The sequence below is a fragment of the Elephantulus edwardii genome, unplaced genomic scaffold, assembly GCF_000299155.1.
Source record: "Elephantulus edwardii isolate Elephantulus edwardi_28Jun2011 unplaced genomic scaffold, EleEdw1.0 scaffold00182, whole genome shotgun sequence".
NCBI classification, from domain to species: domain Eukaryota; kingdom Metazoa; phylum Chordata; class Mammalia; order Macroscelidea; family Macroscelididae; genus Elephantulus; species Elephantulus edwardii.
In genome coordinates, this window is record NW_006399932.1 from 3,258,048 (window position 1) to 3,279,382 (window position 21,335).

General features: G+C 37.8%; 1 protein-coding gene across 1 annotated transcript in view; it reads right to left on the reverse strand.

The window, feature by feature from the left end:
* Positions 1-4,314: 4,314 nt before the first annotated feature.
* The window catches only part of LOC102846312 (3-hydroxyisobutyrate dehydrogenase, mitochondrial-like), a 184,545-nt gene continuing 167,524 nt past the window's right edge, over positions 4,315-21,335 (reverse strand). Inside the window, exons 5-8 of the mRNA XM_006896117.1 lie at positions 18,364-18,497; positions 15,927-16,003; positions 8,703-8,859; positions 4,315-4,570 (exon numbers count right to left, since the gene is read on the reverse strand). Of these exons, the coding sequence (XP_006896179.1) occupies positions 4,412-4,570; positions 8,703-8,859; positions 15,927-16,003; positions 18,364-18,497 (527 nt within the window). The 3' untranslated portion in view covers positions 4,315-4,411. The remainder of the gene's footprint in view (positions 4,571-8,702; positions 8,860-15,926; positions 16,004-18,363; positions 18,498-21,335) is intronic.

Genomic DNA, 21,335 nt, shown 5'->3' on the forward strand with positions numbered 1-21,335 from the left:
ACAGAAGGAATCCCCTTTTGTGTCCCTCAACCACGATGATAGGTGAAGAGCCCCTGTCTCCACCAGTTGAGCTTCCTGAAGCCAGGAGACTGGCAGGTTAGGACAAGGGTATTTTCTGTCTCTGTCTTGATAGCTTTTCAGTGAGAAGCCCAATACTGCTTTCCTGTTGCATGCCATCTACTTCTTTTTCTTTTTTTTAAATTTATTATTAATTTCAGTAAAAATTTACAGAGACTTTGGATTTCCATTCATTCACTGTTGCACTTTTCTACCCTCCAAACCCTCCCCACTAGTACACTATCCTCTTGGAAAAATAAAAGACAGATTCCTTCATTGTTTTACAAACCCTCAGCCAGGTCCACTCCACTATGTAGCCCTCGCTCTAGACTCCTGTCATGACAAAAATACCTAATCACATATCCCTTTTAAACAGTTTTCCCCTCATCTGTTTCAATGCAGTATACATGATTGAACCCATCCTTCTCAGTCTCTCCCCAACCCCAAGGTTAGGCCTGCTTTACAACAGTGGCACCATACAGTATTTGTCCTTTTTGTGACTGAGATACTTCACTCAGCATAATGTCCTCCAGGGTAGCCCATTTTGAATAATATTGCATGAGTTAGTTCCTTATTTTTCAATGCAGCATAGTATTCCATTATGTGAATATACCACAGCTTCTCTATCCATTCATTTGTTGATGGGCACTTAGGTTGTTTCCAATTCTTTGCTATTATGAACAAAGCATGATAAACATGGGTGTGCATACATCTGCTTGGATGTCAGTTATGGTCTCTTTGGGGTATATTCCCAGTAGTGGAATTGCTGGGTCAAATGGTTATCTCTATTTGTAACTTTTTGAAAAAGTGCCATACCGCCTTCCACAGTGGTTACACCATTTGCCGTCTACTTCTTGTAAACAAGAAAAACTACATTTCATGTGCGCATGTGCGTGTGTGTTTAGGCTCTGAAGGGTGAGACTCATGGAGGAATCCCATTTAGTGACTGTTGCTTGCCAGTCGAGTGAGGACTGACTCCTGGCTGACTCTCCAGAAGGTTTTCTTTCAGAGGCTTTGAATAGCACCAGTGGAGTTTGTGCATTTTTCTCCCCTGGAGTAGCTAGTGGATTAGAATCACCTGGCTTTGGGTTGCCAGTGCAACTCCTTACCACTAAGCCACCAGGCCTACATAGTGACTGGTCCTCTTTTTCTAATACCTCCTGGCTATTGAGAAATCTTGAACAAACTGTGTCTTTCAAGCCATCTTCATTTAGTTTAACTCATCAGTAGATGAACATTTAGGAGGTTTCTAGTTTTCAGCTATTATGAATAATTAAGTCATAACTATTCATGTATGGCAGACTTATGTTTTCATTTCTTTTGAATATACACCTAGGAGTGAAATTGCTCCTAAGAGAGTTGTGGCAATGAAGGAGCTTGGTGGTACAGTGATTAAGTGATTGTTAATTGAAAGGTCTGCGTTTTGAACCCCCACCTACTCCTCTGGAAAAATGTTACAATCTGCTTCCATAAAGACTACAGTCTTGGGAATCCTATGGGAAGTTAGTTCTACTTTGTCTGACTAGATGACTATGAAAAGAATCAACTTGAGACTTGGGAGATTTTTGTCAGTGGCAACTTTTGGAGGAACTTCTCTCTCTCCACTTACTCAAAAACATTATTTACAAAGTATTCTTTCTCTTTCTTGCATTGTTGGTTTATGCCTCCCCTTATTAGATCATTACTCCCATCAGCAAAGCCTTGTATTTCTCACTTTTAAAATACAATAAAATGACCCTTAACCCCACACATACTCTGTTAATGTCTATGCCATTGGTCCGTTTTCTCATACAGCAAAACTCAAGTTTTCTCTAGTCATTGCTTCCAATTCTTTTATTCTCAATCAGGTTCTCATATTTAATACTCCACCAAAACTCATGTCAAAGTCTCCAAATTCTTGATTTGCTAAATCCAGATAATTCTCAGCCCATATGTAACTCAACTTTATCAGTAGTTTTTGGTACAGATTCTCTCCTTAAAACCCTTCTTTTATTGGCTTCCAGAGCACTGATTCCCACCCCCGCCACCATCCTCATTACTCCTCTTCAGTCTTATTTCCGGATTCTGCTTCATTTCCCATCCACTGTGAGAGTAACATAAGGCTCAGTCTATGGACCTTTGTTTTTCTCTAGTTAGATGTCTGCTAGGCACCTGCTTCTCCTACAATTTCCCCAATGGAGCAAATGACACCTTCTTTCCTCTCTTACTTCATCAGTTGGAGGCTCTAATTTCTAGACGCTGATCATTTCTTGTCACTCCTACTATTAAGAGTCTGGTGCAAACCACCATCTCTCATCTGGATTATTACCAGAGTCTCTTCATTGGTGCCCTTGCTTTTATCTCTGTCCTGATAATCTATCTCCACAAAGCATCTTAGAGTGATCCTTTTAAAAAAAGGTCAGATCACATCACTCCTCCCAGCAAATCCTCCATTGGGTGGTTATGACAGATTTTCTGAAATGGCTACCAAAATGCCCCTTTTGTGTCCATACACTCATGCAGTCCCCTTGTTTATGGATCCTGGGCTTGAATATGTTACTTGCTTTATTTATCCAGTGGGGATTTATAAGCATAAAGTAAGAAGAGGACCCTCTGTAACCACTGGGAACAGACTCAGGCCAGCTTCCTGTAATGAGTGGCCTTGTGATGAGAAGCCTTAACCACTGCAGTTGTTACAAGCTGGTGAGGCCAGACTCGACCCTCCAGTTCCAAATGGGGCAGCCCAGTTCAGACCAGAATTGTCAATGAAGAGGATGCTAAAAACTGTAACAGACATTAAGCCGTCCCACTTTGGTGTGGTTTGTTACTCAGCAAAAGCTAACAGGTACAGTGTCTGCTTCACTCAGAATAAAAACCAGTGCCTTAATGGCGCCTACAAAGACATGTGATTTGGCTCCCCTCTTGTCCTGCCATTTCACTTACACCCCCTCGTGATTCCACTTTCTGTTCTGGAATGCCTAGAATGTGCCACAGGGGTGAGAGTGGTAAGACGGTCTCATATGGTCTGGACGTGTTGCTAAAAGGGATCAATCCCTGAAGGATATCAAACTTGGTAAAGTAAAAGTTTATAAACAAAGAGGAAGACCCTCAACATTGTGAGGTTAGTGTGAAAAGATGCATGATTTGTTGTTTACGGGGGCTGCTGAGTCAGAAATAATAATTCCTAATAATAATGCCTGGAACATTCTTTCCTTAGACATGTGCGTATGTGTGTGTTTTTATCTAGAAAAATGAAATACTATTATATACTAGAAAAATGATAGAGAAAGCAGTATTTATGTCAAATTTCGTAGTTATCACCTAGAATGTGACAGTCAATGCAGGCTGAATGTCTCTAGCTCTACAAGGCAGAACCCATTGAAACAAATGCCACTGAAGGATTCAGGTTGTGAGAAGTTTATTTCTACTGGTCAACACTTGGTATCCTTTGACACCACCACCTCCCCTTTTTCCCAGGCGTTCTTCAAGTCTTCACCAAGACCAGTTTGCCACATTATTTGAATGTTATCCAAATGACTGGAAAGAAACAAAAACTCCAAGAAAGTATTATCAGTATAGAAATTTATTTGAGTTCAAAATAATGTGGTTCAATTTAGAATGTAATAATCATCTAAAGCAAATATCATCATTGGCTCTGAAGGAAGTCTAGTTCTTCTAAAGTCCAAAAATATGTAATAATGTACAAGGAGGCAAAAATATATATAAAAACCCAAGTCTGCTGAATATAGGGAGTTGTAACAAGAGGGGCACATATACACTAAGATATTTTAGCTGTACTCAAATTACAAACATTTAACAATAAATCTTTTTCAGTTTTATCAATTCCCTTGAAAATCAACTAGTAACCTCGGTGATGGAAGAATATCACCACTTGGCTAACAGAACAAAATCCTGAGGGATGAAAGGAAGACTCCTGAGGGATACAAGGGGGAATCCAGAGGGATGCAAGGGGGAATCCTGAGGGATACAAGGAGGAATTTCTTAGTCTACCATCTCTCTTCAAATCAATTCATTTTATTTCCTTTCGGATGTATTTTATCAAGTTGAAAAAGTATTTGGTTGAATATGCTCAGGAATCAAACTCTTTAAAAACAGATCTATCAGCTAGTTATAGCAGAAGTCATCAGTGGCTTGAGAGGGGAGGTAGGAAGAATCAGGTAAATATGTTTGGTTAATACTGTAAAAGAATGAGCAATTAAAAATGGGTGGGGGGGGAATCCTAGGATTTACTAGACAATTAAAAGCAGACATGTGACCTTTGATTAGACCCATTTACTTGTGGAGTGACCTGCTTAGAGGGAAGCTCCAAGACAAGAGTTTGGTTTCCAACAGTGTCCACAGCCAAAGGGCAAACTCAGAGGGTCTCTTCCTCTCGTAGAAACTGGAACACAGAGGAGAAGTCTTTCTTTGCGTAGCCCTTCGCACACATCGTCCTGTAGATCTGATGAGCCACGCTGCCCAGAAGGATGGGGCTCTTTGTGTTGGTAGCAGAGTCTTGTGCTAATCCCAGATCCTAAATCAGAGGAAGAGGAGAGTGATAGTTCAGACTCTCTTTAGAACTGGGTTTTTAATGGTTTGGTTTCAAGGGGGAAATGATGTCTGGAAAAATAAGAGACAAGTACAAGGATACAAGATGCAAGGAAATGATACTATTTTAGTAAATGCTATTAAATACATGGCAATACTTTTTTATTTCAAACCTGGTTTATTTGCTGCACAGGCAGGATCACATTGAGAAAACTTTACAGTGACATCTTTTTCAAACTATGGAAGCCCATAAGGAGTTACCAAATAGTCACCCAGTCTCCTAGTCAACAAATATTTTAACAACTCCCATGTGACAAGAACTTTTCTAAGTGCTGGTGGCACATCATGATAAAACCAAGTCACGACTCTCATGATACTTATTTCTACCAAAACAAACAAGTTCTATGAAAAATAATGCTAAGCATGGGGATGAAAGTGACAGCACGAGATGAGGTAAGGGGGGAAATTACGGTAGAAGAAATGCTTAAGGAAGATCTTAGTCAAAACCATTTTCCTTTAACATTACACAATTTTTTATTATTAAGTGAGAAAACGTCATTTGTTACATCGTCACATTGCTAGTCAGAGAAATGCTGCAGTGATGAAGAAAGTCAATGCGGGATCAACCAAAGTTCTCATTTCTACAACATTCATTTACACAAAAAAAATGTTCAACACAGCCCAATACAACATTCTTGGTTTTCTCTCGGTCAAAAATGTTAAAATGTTAGAGAGAAGTGATTTTTTAAAATTTTTTAGAGTTAGGGGAACAGTGTCACACAGACAAAACAGCAAGACAGAGGCCTTGAGGTGAGACAAGTCTTATTCTTAAAATTTTCATATGTAAACACATAGATTTATAAAAGTTCTGTAACCATACATTCAATAGCTTCCACTAAGGAGTTTGCACAGTTTTAGCAAATGGGAAATACAGTTCCAAACAGTGCTTCATCTAATAAATATTTGAAATGAGCAGGCAGGAACGGTACCAAAAGCTGGGATGGATGACCAAGATAGCTACTGACCACCCAAACACAGTCCACTAAGGGGGAAAGACAACTAAATAAGCACCTACGTAATTCCTAGAAGTGATGGCATAGCGTCCATGGAGGCACAGTCTGGGGAAGCTGGTAAAAACTTCCCATATAATAATACAGCAGACATGAGTTCAGTGTAATTGAAGCGAAGACAGGGAATGTTGTTAGATGCCGTTGAGTTGAGGCTGGCTCAACGACCCTATGAACAAAAGATCTGCACCCTGTTCTAGCCTGTGCCATCCCCACAATTCCTGACACATAAGATCTCACTGCAGTAGTCACCATGTCAATCCACCTGGTTGAGGGTCTTCCTCTCCTTTGCTGACCCTCCACTCTTCCCAGCATCATGTCCTTCTACAAGGAACAGCACTGGACCAATAGGCAGCATCATGATGGAGGGAGAGGAGATTAAAACTGTCAACAGCCTCATTTTGCTTGGATTCATAATTAACATCCTAGGTACCAGCAATCAGAAAATAAGGAGATGCACTGCAGTGGGAAAATCTACAGTTCGGGACCTTTCCAAATTATTGAGGAGTAGTGATATCAATTTGAAGACTAAGGTACATCTGAGTCAGGCCAGTCTTTCTGATTACTTGCTATGCATCTGAAAGCTAGAGAATGAATAAGGATGATAGGAAAAGAATTGACACTTTTGAGCTGTAATGTTGAAGAACATCCCATTGGTGGCCAAGAGAACAAATAGCTATGTCTTGGAGAAAGTGCAGCCAAAGTGTTCTTTGGAGGCATGAATGATGAGGCTTTGCCTCACATACTTTGGACATGTTGCTAGGAGGGGCTATGCCTTGAGTAGACTGGGAATAGGAGGACAAAAAATTAGTCTGGTGATTCTAGAAAAGGCCAAATCATCATTGGTTTCCTATGACAAGTTGTGAAAATGGACTTCAATCTACAGGTAATTGGAAGCCACAAAAGAAACAAGGAAATTTAATTAAAAAAGTGATGAGATTACACTTTAGAAAGCCCACTCTGGCTGCAGTGGGGAGAATGAATTTAAACTCAGGATGAAAGGCCAGGCAACCAGTTCAGGGTTGCTGTGCTCATGTGAAATAAGACGGTGGGAGAGGAGGGAACAAGATGAATTCAAAGCCTATTAAGTAGAATGGACAGAATGCCATCAAGCTTGAGGGCTAGTAAGTCAAGTATTGGTACTCAGATTTATATAATTCATGTAACTGGGAGAAAAGAAAGTCAATTGGCTCTACGCAAAAATCATGTAAGTTCTGCAGAAAGGTGAAAGAATGTCTAAAAAGTATTTCCAGGGGAGCTCTGGTGGCCTAGTGGCAAAAAGCTAAACTGCAATCCCAGAGGTACACAGTTCGAATCTGCTGGAGAAGGAGGGGCAATCTCCTCCCGTATCAGTCAGATCTGATTTGATGGTGTACACACACACACACACACACACACACACACAAATAATAAAAATAATAAAATAATTTAAAGAAAAAAAAAGTATTTCCGAAGTTGAAATCACAAATGGTTTCTGATGAGGCCAACAATTCACATCCCAAATGAATTAATTAACTTACACATCAGTTCATATACTGTCTTAAAGCAGGAAGGTTTATCTAAGGATCTAGTATATTTGAGAAAATTTCTATTCTCTCTTGTGCTGTATATACTGTTATTATTGTTATGTGCCACTGAGTTGGAACTGACCCATAGCAGCTGCCCAGTAGTTTTCAGAGGCAGTAAATCACACAGGAGGAGACTGCCCTTTCTTCTGCAGTGGAACATCTAGAAGATTTGAATGTGTGCTTTTGGATTGGCAGCACAGCTCTTTAACCAGCAGACCACTAGACTCTGATGTAAATATGAAATACATTATTATCAAACAAAGAACATTATTACCTTACTGCTCCCATGCTAAAGATTTGGGAAATTAACATATGTTTACTGTGAAGAAAAAAAAATGAGTTTATCTTATTGACAAATAAACAAATTATTCAAGAAGCTGAATTATATGAAGAAGAATACGGGATCAAGCAGACCAAAGGGAAGAGTCATCAACAACTTGGGTTACACAGATGAGCCAACCCTGCTTGCTGAAAAGTGAAGTAGACTTGAAAATGCTTGCAATGGAAGATCAAAGACTATAGTCTTCAATATGGATTACACCTCAACATCAAGAAAAGAAAAACCATCACCACTGAGCCAGGAGGCAACATCACAACAGCTGGAGAAAAGACAAGTTGTCTACAATTTCATTTTACTTGGACCCACAATAAACACCCATGGTAGCAGCAGTCCAGAAATCAAAAGATATATTTCACTGAAGAAATATGCTGTCTCTGCAGTGCTCAAGAGCAAGGGTGTCAGTTTAAAGACTACAGTGTGCCTGACCTAAGCCACGATACTGTCAGTTGTTTCGTATGCATCTAAAAGTTGGATAATGAAAAAGGACAACAGAAGAAGAATCAATGTCTTTGAACTGTGCTGTTGAAGAAGAGTACTATGTAAGTCTATCTTAGAGGAAGTATAATTAGGATGCTCCTTAGAAGGATGGTAAAACTTCATCTCACATACTTTGAGCATGCTAAAGGGGCTAGTCGTGGGGAAAAAAGTATGCTGGAAAGGTAGATGGTCAGAGAAAAAGAGGAAGACCCTCAGCAAGACCGACTGAGACAGTGCCTGTAACAACGGTCTCCAGCCTAACAAAGATTGTGATGACAGGGCACGACCGGGCAACGTTAGGTCTGAAATTCACAGGGTTGCTACGCTTAGACTACTTAATGGCCTCTCACAACAAAATGTATTCTAAATGAACCCAACCACAAGAGAAAAAGTTCTGGCCCATTTTTTTATATTTAAAAGTCTAAGAATGGCCTGTTTTTCTTATTCAAAAGTCTAAGAATGAAAACAATATCAGAGTTTTTCTCTAAGTGATTTTTTTATCATTTCTAGTAGATATTTGTGTGTGTGTGTGTGTGTGTATTTATATATTCTAGTAATCTTGCTTTCTAGGATAGATACATGCTCTGCTAAAAGCAAAGAGAGAAAGAAAGAAAGAAAAATTATTCTTTTTTCTCCTTGTCTTGGTTTTCTCTGCATTTACCATACCTTTGCCATGAGTGTTGTTCCAAATCCACCCTGGTAGTTATTAGCTGAGGGGACGCCATCCATCACTCCAGGTACAGGATTATAAGTGTCACTTGACCAACACCGTCCTGAGCTCATATTTAGAATTTTAGCCAATAGTTTTGGGTCAAGTCCCAGCCTGTCAAAGGTCAAAGGAAAGAAGTGTTAAATGTCAAAATGCACAAGTCACGCGTGACTTCTTGACGTATGAGGGTGCTCCGTCTTCTTTCTTCGTTTATTATATGGCTTCAAAAATCAAAGTGGATTGATATGAGAGGGAAGATTGAATTTAACCTTAAACTGAAGGGTTTTTTAAAGAACTTACTGATTAAATAAGAACGCTTCTGAGCCAGGTCATTGTGCACTTGGCGAAAACCTTGTGTACTAGCCAACTTTTAAGAAGAAATACTACATAACTGAGCAAAAGTGCTGTTAGTTTATCACACTCATGGGGTTGTCTAGTCTTCTGGATATTACTGCGTTTATGTGTCACATAAGAACCTTAAAACAACATGACAGCTTAAATTCTACATTCTTTACTCACAAATGATACATTTCAAAAAGAAATATCAATAGATAAATGCTGCCACTTTGGCAGTCCGTGTGGGTGCATTTATATGTATATTTATTCCTTTAGCTTTTATGAGAACAAAATGCAAGACAAGAGCCATAAGTAGTAAAAGGGGCTCAAGAGAAGTTATCGTAAAACAAGACACTTCTTGCTGCAAACTTTTCCCTCTTATTTATTAAATCTTCATTAGACAATCTTGCTTATGAAGCAAGTCTGCACGGAGTTGTGACATATGCTATCTATTCAGAGACATGCATTATAGTTCTGGGTCAACTGCTGATAAGGTTACTGATCCTGATAAAACAAAGCTTGCCCAAGCGGAAACATCATTTGTTCTATCACTGAGCTGATGGCATAAACGGCTGCTCAATGTGGACCCGGGGAAAATAAACGAGATCTAAATGCTGTATTACTCGGATTCTAAGTATTTTAATGTAGCATGGTAAGCAAGTATCATTGAGTCAAATAAAACTTTAAGTTCAGCAATTTGTTAATTTTGTTCATGAAAAAAAAAAAACCCATGAAAAAGAAATATAAAAAGCATTCTGCTTTTTCTCAAAATAGTGTCTTGGGAAAAACATATACACATACAGAAAACAGGTACATGTTCAGCAAAATGCTCACTGTGACATGCTTAAGTTCTTATTTACTTTGTGTGTTTGAAATAAATGTCTATTCCTTTCAAAATCTGACTATTTCTTATGCCCAATGAAGTATTTTCCCAATGCTAGGCAGAGGCTAGGACAACGCCACAATATGCATGGACTTCCCATGGAATCAGACTTCAAAAGGGCTGTTGTTTACGGGGTACCCTGGACATGCTATATATCTAAAGTTCATCTGATAGGTTACTCTATAATGAGTATTTAACTAATAATTATATTAATAGTGAAGATTCCATCTAAACCCACTATCATAAATTCTATTAAATTATAAACTGCCAAAAAGAAACTCCACTGTTCCATTTATTCTTTTCATAAAGACCCAAGTTTGGTATGTATGGAGTTTGCTGGAGCTGTGTTATTTCCCCCTTTTAAATACAAACCACCTATTAGTATGCTGCTATAGCATGTGACTTAGGAAAGGAAAAAGCCGAAATGTTTAGGGATGAATTGTGAAGAGTGAAAGAACAAACTGATTAATTAATTTGCTATAATGGTAAGTACATTTTCTAAGTATAAATGTTCAAGAATGTATGCACCTAAAGTGCTCCATAAGCAGGAAATATTTTTAAAGATTCCCAAATACGCTTTTCCTTTTCCACACAAGATATAATATAGGGGGGCTCTGTAATCTAGATTTTCTTTCAGAATGACTCTTCATATTTAAAGCTTAAAATAATTATCTGCTTTACAACCAATCAGATTAAAATCAGCAGTGCCTCATAATAGTCTTTTTTTGGCCAAAGAAAGTCATATTCTGTCTATAATACTTACCAAAATGGTAGGAAAAAAGAAATAGTAAACAAAGCTATTGCTCCAACTTTGTAAAAGTCTACCTTTTTTTGAATGTTCAAAGAAAAACACTGGCACTGATTTACAAAACCTGCCCCCTCCTTTTTGTTTTTGAACACACTGCTATTTAGAAATCATCCCAAGGGGCAAACATAAAACCAGGTGGCAGTTCCTCACTGCTCACTTTTTAAAGCTGCTCTCCCCTCTGCCAGGCTGATTCTCTTTAAGAGAAGGTGACTCCCTCCCTGAGCTTCCTCCCCCCACCCTCTTCTACCCTGCAGCAAAGTATATCATTAAAAAGAGCAAGTTAGAGTGTTTTGCATTTCATCTTTCGGAGGAGTCTTCCACTGGCACATATATAACTGACAGTTAAAATTAGACGTGATATTAAAATCAGTTACTGAAGTCCTCTGTCTTCCACTGTGCCCAAGGCTTGTAATGGTCTGCAACCAGCTAGAATACACAGTAATTGTCATTCAGAGTCTATCCTAGAACGTCATGCTTCACTGGAGGAGACTGAGTTTCCATTTGAAATCAACAAATTAATCCAAGACAGGTATCTGAAAGGGCAAGTTTAATAGGAAGCAGCTACTGGGCTCTCAACCATGATAAAATGTTATTGCTGTTTCCCTGTAAATTGGCTAGGAACATATGATGCTTTCTGCATAAGAGCCCCATTGCTGTTCAGGAGATATACAGCTCAAGCCATCAAAAGGATGACAGTCTGTCAGTCCCCATAATAACTTGCCACTGGACGTGGTTCGAGAGTGCGAGCACGCATGCATGTGACTTTACAATTGCTGGAATGTTCTCTGATATAAACAGAAAATGAATTCATTGCTCTGATTGCATATATAATACAACTCAAATAAACGTCACTGTGTCAAATTCACTCACGTATAAAATGGGAGAATTTTAAATGAACTTTTGGGGAAAGTAAAGATGATGCACAAACTATAAAAAATGGGGGCTGGGGGGAGACTCCAAACATTTGTCTTTACTGTAACCAAAGCTTTAAGGGTCAAAAAAAGTTTGTTCATTCTTATAGTCTCTATGACTATCTAGATTTGACATATGGACTAAGTGAATTATACCACCACTAAAATGGGTGTATTTATGATAGGAAAAGATCTGGAAACAAAACAACCAAGATATCAATTTTAACAAGTCATTTACTTATTCCACCAGTGTTTACCAAGATTTGCTTTGTGCAGGTATTGTTCTTAGAGCTAAGATTTTATGAAGCTAAGATGTGGCTGTCCTTCCTGAGGTGAGGAGGAAGACACACCCTACCAGCTTTTACAGGAGGCAGGAGAAGAACTGCATTACATCCACCCCAACTAACTCCTTTGCACGTTCCTTGTGTGCTGAGTGTCAACTATCTGCTAGGTATGGTCTAAGGACACAGCAAGGAACGGACAAAGCCATTCCCTTCAGGAGGCACATGTTAAGAAGACAAGCAAATTACAAACACATGATGCCAAACAGATACAAAATGAAGAAAACACATTAAAACACAATTCAATTCAAATGCTAACAATTGCCACAACATGAATAGCTACTAGGTACCAAGAGCAATCTATAAATATTTACATGACCTAATTAATTTAATCTTCACAGCCACCCTGTGGGCTGATACTATCATTACTGCCTCTTTGTACACAAGAACATGGTGCCAGAGGGGTTAAGTTTCTTGCCCCGCATAAGAGCTGGATCTCCGACAGGTCCCTGTCCCCTCACTTGAGTCTCACTGGGTCATGCAGGCGGCTAGCTCATGATTCATTAGCCAGTATGATGGCACTTTATCAGTTATTAAGAAATCTGGTCAAGCTTTTAGTGTAAACTTTTTGGTATTTGTTACATTTGTCAGTGTATGCAACTAAAAGGCTTCAGTCCATCACTTATCTGAAAAGGACAAATCTTCTATGGGCAGTGTCAATGAAACCAAAAGGATGCTCTTGGGAAAGTTCTCAGCTCCAATAGTCTTCCAGAAGTTCAACTGTTTTAAGCTTCTTAAGAAGAAAGATGGAATAAAAAGATAGAAGATTGTGAATCCTGATGAATAATAAAAGTAACCTGTTATATAACAAAACCCAGTCAACTCCTGGTGGAGGAAAAAGGAAAAATAAAACACAGTATCAATGTTTCTGTGTGATGCACAGCAGCAGTACCTCTCAATGTAAGAAGGGCACTTGCCACGTCATGAAACCGTGCTTCTAGGCCCTATCATTACGTACCATCAAGGTGGAACTGGCTCATATCAGACCCTCTAGCAGATTTTCAGAGGCAGTAAAGTGCACAAGAGGAAACTGCTTCCAGGGAGCAGCTGGTGGATTTGAATCTCATGTCTTTTGGCTGGCAGTATAACTCCTTACCATTATGCCACAAGGGCTCCCTGAGTCCTGTTGCTGTTGTTGTTATATGCCATCGAGTTGCTTGCGACTCATAGCGACCCTATGTACAACAGCCCTAAACTCTGCTCTGTCCTGTGCCAATAGCACTGTCTCTGACACTCCCATCCCTATTATCCACCTCATAGAGTCCTTACTAGGAACCCAAATTAAAAGCAAAAAAGGTATCATTAAAAACAACAACCAAAACCACCTGATATTTATCTTCATACCATATTTTTTACTCTTATTTTCAATAACATTTTAATATTTCATTAACATCTACAAAGACTCATTGTAAAAAAGCAATTTGGTCTACAGAGTCAATAAAAATTTTAAACTGCAAGGTCTTACTCTTTTAAAAAGAAAAAAAGGAATGAGGTTTCTAAATCCCACCTCCCCAACCTCCGCCTTGATGTGTAAGAGTGAAATTAATCAGAAATGATTACTTTATATGAATAGGTGACTCAATTTGTAAATGCTGACAATAATGCTCTAAAAAAATTTCACTTCAAAGTGAACAGAGTATAAATGTGGCTGAGCCTCTCTGATGCTGTACTACTTTGTGAGAATTTACTACTTGGGAATTTATGCTGCTGATGCCAATTTTCTCTTTCACCTTGCAAAGCTCAATAAATCGTAGCTGCTCTCTCTACTCTATTAGAGAACAATCCTGTCATTTTAAACTACGTCTGTAAACCATGGCAAAAAACAACAGAAGAGAAGCGTTCATTTTTAGAGCTTTCAAAGCACTGAGACTTTTTGTAAGACAAAGTAATAAAATCTTAATGTTATAAAAATAAGCAATTTACTAGTATAATCTGAATCACCAGAATTTCAGAAATTATTTTACAGTTAAATAACAACTATGAGTTTCTGTTTTATGCTCACACATTATAGACACATTCAGAAACACTGTTTTTATCACAATGGACCAATGCCAAAAATATAGGAAAATTTATTTATTGCTCCTGCCTTTAATGTTTCTGTCTGAAATCTGACCACATTCCCCTCCCACCCCCCAATTGGTGATTAAATTCACTATTACAAAAGTCACAGGTTTTTACTGTGTATATGCACTTTACTCAATTGATTGTCCTACCTCTTTTTATAAGCAGGTACTTGGACTTAGAACTTCTACAAAGACCCAAGAAACATGAAGCTTTATTTTAGAATGGCAAATGATTCTCTAGTAACAGTTTTGATAAGAAAATTATTTGAGGGATGCCAGAAAATGCATCAATCTGCCTCAGACCTAATAATATTCATGATAAGAAGTAGACTAAAAAGTGAAGAGATAATAAAAAGGAAGGAAATTTTAGTACACAATAGGCTATGTTAATCTAGCCTTACTTTTTTTATATTTCTATCCAGAAAAATGAAAATATGATCTAAAGATGAACATGCATACTAGTAATCTAATTCTGTTGTCAATACCAATTCATTTTGGGTGTAATTCTGGTCCCAGAAATTTGTTTTCCTCTTTCACAAGATTAGTTTAGAAGATAAACATGAAAATAAGTTACCAGTAAGTAGTTTTTCAATTATGGTAAGTGACTCACAGCCTAAAACTGACCACACCACAGACCTACTGCTCTGAATAGCTTCCTATACCCTATCAGTTTTATTAAGGCTTTGTACAGATATGCCTTATCATCTTATAGACATTCAATTTTAAAATGTAAATGGTACAAGATATTGATAAACCAATTAGCACTGATGCAAAGCAAATTTCTCTTTTATCTCAATTACAACATGACAACTTAATAGGTCAAGATAGTTTAACATCTGAGACAAGGGCAATTCAATAAAACAACAGCTTCTTGATTTGGTAATTAAGAGGAAATGTGAATGTATTATTGTGTTTTAAAAAAGATCCCAAAGTCCTTTGGCTTTTTTCATTGCTTTTATCAAAGGCAGTAATATAAAATCTTACTCTGATTTATGAAATACTTGATTTCTGGTAAGTAGGTTTGGGAAGCAGAAGTGAAGTACCTGAATAAATGTGTCTTGTTGATTCAGCATTTTTAAAAGTAAGAAATGTATTTATATACTTATTGTATTCATGAAATATTAAAAAAATTAATTAGGTGATTAATCATATGTAGCATTTCTTAACCCAAAAGATTAGAGGCTAAAATTAAGACATTAACCTTAAGCAATCTAAAAAAAATGATTATCCACAGGGAAAACAGATTTAATCACTTTTAGAAAATTATGATTTATTTTAATAGAAAGATACATCCTTAAAATAAAGTAACTACCAGAGGAGTTAAAAGGGAAGTGTTATGGAAATTGAACTGTAATGTTACAAATGCTATATCCCTTTTAACACTGACAACAAAGCAAGGGCCTTTTTAAAGCAGATTTCAGGACCTGTTTTTAAAACACGTGCATAATACCAGTCATGTGGTAGCATAACACGTGAATTCACTATACATTAAAATCATGTTTTACAGAGATGCTGCCAAGTGTGTTTAAATTGTATAGTAAAAGTGTTTCTTGCATTTCAACATAATAGAAGAAATGGGGTGCCTACATAAAAAACTAATGTAACTCCAAATGCACAGCACAACATACTTTATGACTGTGGCAAAGAATATTCATGCTCTCTGGGGTCCTACTGCTCATCGAATAAGCAAAGTCTATTAAAGTTCAATAACAGTACTTTCAAGTTTTTCCTGGACCAACTCGTTTTCTCTTCTGACTATAATTTTTCTGAATGTCAGACAATCAAACAAGAAAGCTCATGAAAAATTGTTAGTACATGAAAATGCACTATTCAACAAACCTGATTCCAAGATTCATAGCTTCCGCAGTTCCAATCATACTGATAGCCAGCAGCATGTTGTTGCAGATCTTTGCAGCCTGAAAATAAACCAAGTGCACAGTAAATATCTTTATATTCAAGCTAAAAAGCAAAGGAGGTTTTATCACCCAGCTCCACTGGCTTCTTTCGAAAAGTCAACCATTCAACTGTTTATCCTCTCAAACGTTTAAGGGGACATGGTGCAGACTGTCTACTTCTGAAACGAAACTAACAGCAGACTAAGAGGGAAGTCTCTTCATAGCACTAATAATAAACCCTCAGTGGTAACTGAGCTCCCTCTATGGCAGCATTATCAGGAATACCAATCTAAATGGCACAACTGCTCTTTAAGAGATGCATCTTATGGGCTAAATGGGGAAATGGGAACAGTCACTAAATGAAAACCCACAATGAAGCGATAAACTGCAGGACAGAGATAGCAGACATTCACAGAAACAAGATCACTGAGGACAAAGTTTTCAGAGGTGGAAACCATCTCTCAAAAAGCCAGGCAGGAATGACTAGAAACCCTAAGTTTCTGTAAACTTTTATTAAAATTAATTTAAAAAATGCAATTTTTAAAAAGTGAGGCAGGATTTAAGAAAGAATGAGATTTGGGGGGAGAAAGTAAATATGTAAGAGGGAATAAATATAGAAGCATATGGGGTGCTCCTGAGAACAGTAAGAAAACTGATTTGTATGGATATATAATATGGAATGGTAATTTGCTTGTTAAGAATAAATGAAGAATTATTAAAGTTAGGGGTAAAGAGTTAAAATTTGCCATAGTAGAAATGAGGGATCTGTTTAAAATATCTGAATGGAGAAGTGATGTGATACAGCATCGTGCAGATGGACTTGACTTTGCCTTTTTTATTTTTTTTTTTACAGTGTTGGGTAGAATGGTAAACCTGGCATCCAGAGACCAACTGGGCTTTCTGAGCAATATGCCAGGTATGAGATGATGAGAGAAAAGACTGTATCAGGAAACATTTGAAAAGGGCAAGATTATCAACAATTAGAATCACTGAACCAAAAATTAGTAGATCATGAAGAATGATGGGACAAAGTGATACAGAAAAGAATTTTAGATGGTACCAGAGTATTGAGTGTGATAAAGGAGATGCTAGTGGCACTAAAAGGAATGAATGTGGGTTAACGTGAATGTGGGTGCACACGTATGTGAGTTAAGGTAAGGAAGGGGACATCTCTGATTTCAGGGAGCTCTGGTGGTGTAGTTCACAGGAAGCTGCGATGTCACCTCAAAGACTATGCTTCTCTGATGTTTTGGATCCACCAGGAACGTCGCAGGACAAAGATGGACAAACTCTTGTGCCATTTATAGCCTCAGGATCTGAATGGTCAGTTATGACCTGGTTCTGATTCTGCAGAAATGAGTTTGTGTCATGCTGTGCTTTGTTTAAGAAACCATGATTAGTATCATTAATTGCCTCATTATAAGTTTCTAAATGAAAATTACTTTGTTTTCAAGAAACAGATTAAAGTGAACAAGTTCATTCTACCTGACTGTACTACAGAGTTGTAGTAAGTAATATCAGAATTAAATGGCACTACAGACATTATAGGGAGCTCTGGTCAATGACTAGGGATGACAGAAGGAGAGTGGATGCCTTTGAGCTGTGGTGTTGGGAGAAGAGTACTGAATATACCATGGACTGCTAGGAGAACAAACACGTTCATCCTGGAGAGGGTGAAGCCAGTCTGCTCCTTGGAGGCAAGGATTCTGAAGCTCCATCTGACATAATTTGCAAATGCTGCAAGGAGGGACCAGTCCCTGGAGAGGGACATCATGCATGGGAGAGGGTGGAGGAACTGCACAGGAGAGGAAGACACTCGATGAGATGGATTGATTCTGACACTGGGGTAATGGCAATAGGTACAGAGCAGAGTTTAGGGCTGTTATACTTAGGGTCGCTATGAGTTGCAGGCGACTCGATGGCACACAACAACAACTGGTAGCCTAGTGGCAAGGAGCTGCATTGCAATGCCGAAGGCACCTTGTTCGAACCCACCAGCTGCTCCACAGGAGAAAGATGGGCACTCTCCTCCCATGCAATAAACTGCCTCTAAAAACTTGCCAGAGGATCAGCTATGAGTTGTTTCTGACTCTATGGTACACAACAACAAAAACAACAGACATTATACTTCCAATAGTAGCCGTTTTAAGAATTATTTCAGTGGCCACTAGGATGATAAGTCAAGGTGCTATGGACGGTACTCTGATACATCTTTTTTAAAAAAATAACTAGCCAATGTCACTAGTGATGCAGATGCTAATTTATTCCAAAATTTTTTAAAAATCTCAGAAAAGAGAGAGAAGACTGTTAGGAAAGATAAATGAACTGTATCCAATTTTGCACCACCTCACTGGGTGGGGCTGTTAATGTGAAAAGATTACCTGTCCAGTCCCAACAGCGCCACAATACAGCACATTGGAGCCCATGCATCCCAGCAGCTCTTGGGCAGCAGCAAACTCCTCTTCAACTCCTCCCACCATGAATGTCAGGTTCCCAGACCGGGCAGCCCCCACACCTGAAGAGTTTGGGAACAGAATGAAGCAAAGAGGAAGATATTTCTCCAAGTATTGAAACAGACAGAAAGTAAAATAAATAAATAAATAAATCCCCACAATGAATGAAAACCTCTAATCTCCAGATTCCGTTTCTGTCAGGTCTGTGTAAAAGGTACTATAAATCTATATAGGAGTATTGCCATAATCAGGGTTCATGCAGGTTAACCACAAACCAAAAGAAACATACACATTGAGTCATACCTTCATTCTCAATTCATCTTAAATTCTATGACACAAACATGGCACAATAGATAAGGAAATCAGAATCGTAAATTTTATCCCCATGAATCTTTTAATCTCTATAGGGATGTATTCAATATCAAAAAGTCTACAAAAATGTTTCTCTGTGCCCTGGCCATCACAGAAGGAGAGATGGAGAGAGGAACTGACTGTGCTTGGCTGTGGGGTCCCTGGCGCACTTTTCACCTTCTGCAGACTATTAACAGATAAGACCTTCAAAGAGTGACACCAGTTCGTTCTCCCATAGCAAGCAGGCATTTCAGAGGTTAAGGTTTTTATTTTTTGTTTGTTAAAGTAAAGCACTGTTTATTTAAACCAATTATGATGTGCACTTTCCAGTATAATTTGATTTTTTTCTTTTTTCTCTAGCTATGCAGCTTTCTAGTAATTTCTACCTAGGGATATGAGCAGGAAGAAGAAACAAAGTATTTGGTTACTCCTTAGCAACTTTTAACAAAGTTTTGATGTGTGTTCATTGATTTAAATGACAAGGGAAACAATCTTTTTGAAAATTTTTTTATTATTAATTTCAATGAAAATTTACAAAGACTTTGGATTTCCATTCATTCATTGTTGCACTTTTCTCCCTGCCCATCCCTCCCCTCTCCCCACTCTTTTCTTTGAAAAGTAAAAGAAAAATTCTTCCATTGTTTAACAATCCCTCCCACTCCACTATGCAGACTTCGCTCTGGACTCCCCTCATGACAGAAATACCTAATCACATATCCCTTTTAAACCGTTTTCTCCCTCATCTGTTTCAGTGCAGTATACATAATTTATCCCATCTGAGAAACAATCTTTAATTTAGTGCATAAAATACAGTGTAGACTTGTCCTAACAAAAAGGAGGTGAGAGGAAGAATACACCATTTGTCTAAATTTTCATTAACTCTAAAATAAAGCTAAGAGTAGTTATTACTATTATTAATATTTAAGGACTCTTTAATAATATTCAAGTAAAAATATGTTGTCTGAAGCAAGAGAAGTATGTGGAAATACCATCTTAGTATAATTTTTGTCTTTACAACTTGTTTGACAGCACAACAAGGAATAAAGAAGCCATAATTGTCTGTACTATGTATCAAGCCCGACCCATTAGTACAGACAGCTGCAAGTAATGGCCTACTTTTGAATTTAATTTATTCAATGAAACATACAGCTTTTATATATGAAAAGCCTAAGTGAGGAAATCCATATTTCATTCAAATTGTGAATAGTATGCTATTGCCAAATCAAGTAGCCCTTCCAGTTTCATGCTATTTTAAACCAGTTACAAAAAGGAAAAGAAGTCTTGCACGCTGGTAGCCAAACCACCCTGGCAGAATGAGTGCCCACTTTATGAAGTCTGAGATGCTCATACAAATGGTTAAATCACATGATTTCATAGTATCTTCAGACACTTTGAAATTGATTATGTACAAAAACCCAATTATAACAAGTGCTTTTAATTAGTTGATCTTTGTCATTTAAACATTCTGATAATGTTGAGGTTTCAAATGACTGCCACTTTGTTAGTTTCTAATTTACTTCATCAAAATGGTGAGTCTTTAATGCTTTACAGTTATCTTGCCCAATTTCTAGGGGCATTTTTATTCAAACCACATAACCATCCTTACTCCTAATTCTGTTGATCTGACCTAGAGAAACTAAGTAGACAATTTAAGTCAAAGCTTACAAACAAATCCAGCACTATCCATCATAGGTCAATAGCTTTGTATCCAGATTACAGACTGCTAAATAGCTTCAGAGAGTCATTTATTAAAGGAAAATTAATGCTGACAATGGTTCTCAGCTGGTTAGTCTTTTGACAGGTGCACTTTCTCTCTTGTTCAAACACGTATTTCAAGAAGAAGAAATAAGTTACTTAAATAAGAGGAGACCACAGAAGAAAAGGATAATTCATCTTTGAAATCAGAGGTCTGTGGTATTTCCACTTTTCCATAACCTACACCCCAATGTAAAAGTCTAGATAAACTGGGTAACCCTACAGGCTTTTTCATTCTTCAGGACCAAATATTGTCTTCTGATTCACATTCCTCTAACCACCTTACGCTCTCCACAACTGTTCTATTGCAAAGGCAGAATTTATATAATAACTAAGTTATTATGAAATAAATGCAATAATTTTAAACATAGGAAAGACTCTATAAAGATGACATTCTACAGCTGTGTGAGATTGGTTTATAGGCAATAAAGACACTGTGGATTTTTTCTTTTTTATCAATTTTAATGAACATTTACATAGATATTTCCATTCATTCATTGTTGCATTTTCCCCCCATTCCCCGCGCCCCCCGTTCACTCTTCTCTTGAAAAGGCAAAGAAAAATTCTTTCATTGGTATACAACCCCCCTCCCCCACACAATACACTCCACTATGCAACCTTCATTCTGGACTCCTGTCATAATTGTAATACCCAATCATATATCGCTTTTAAACTGTTCTCTCCCTCAACTGTTTCAATGCAGTATACATAATTTATCCCATCTTTCTCAGTCTCATCCCAACCCTGATGTCAGTCCCATTCTACAACAGTGGCACTATGCAGTATTTGTCCTT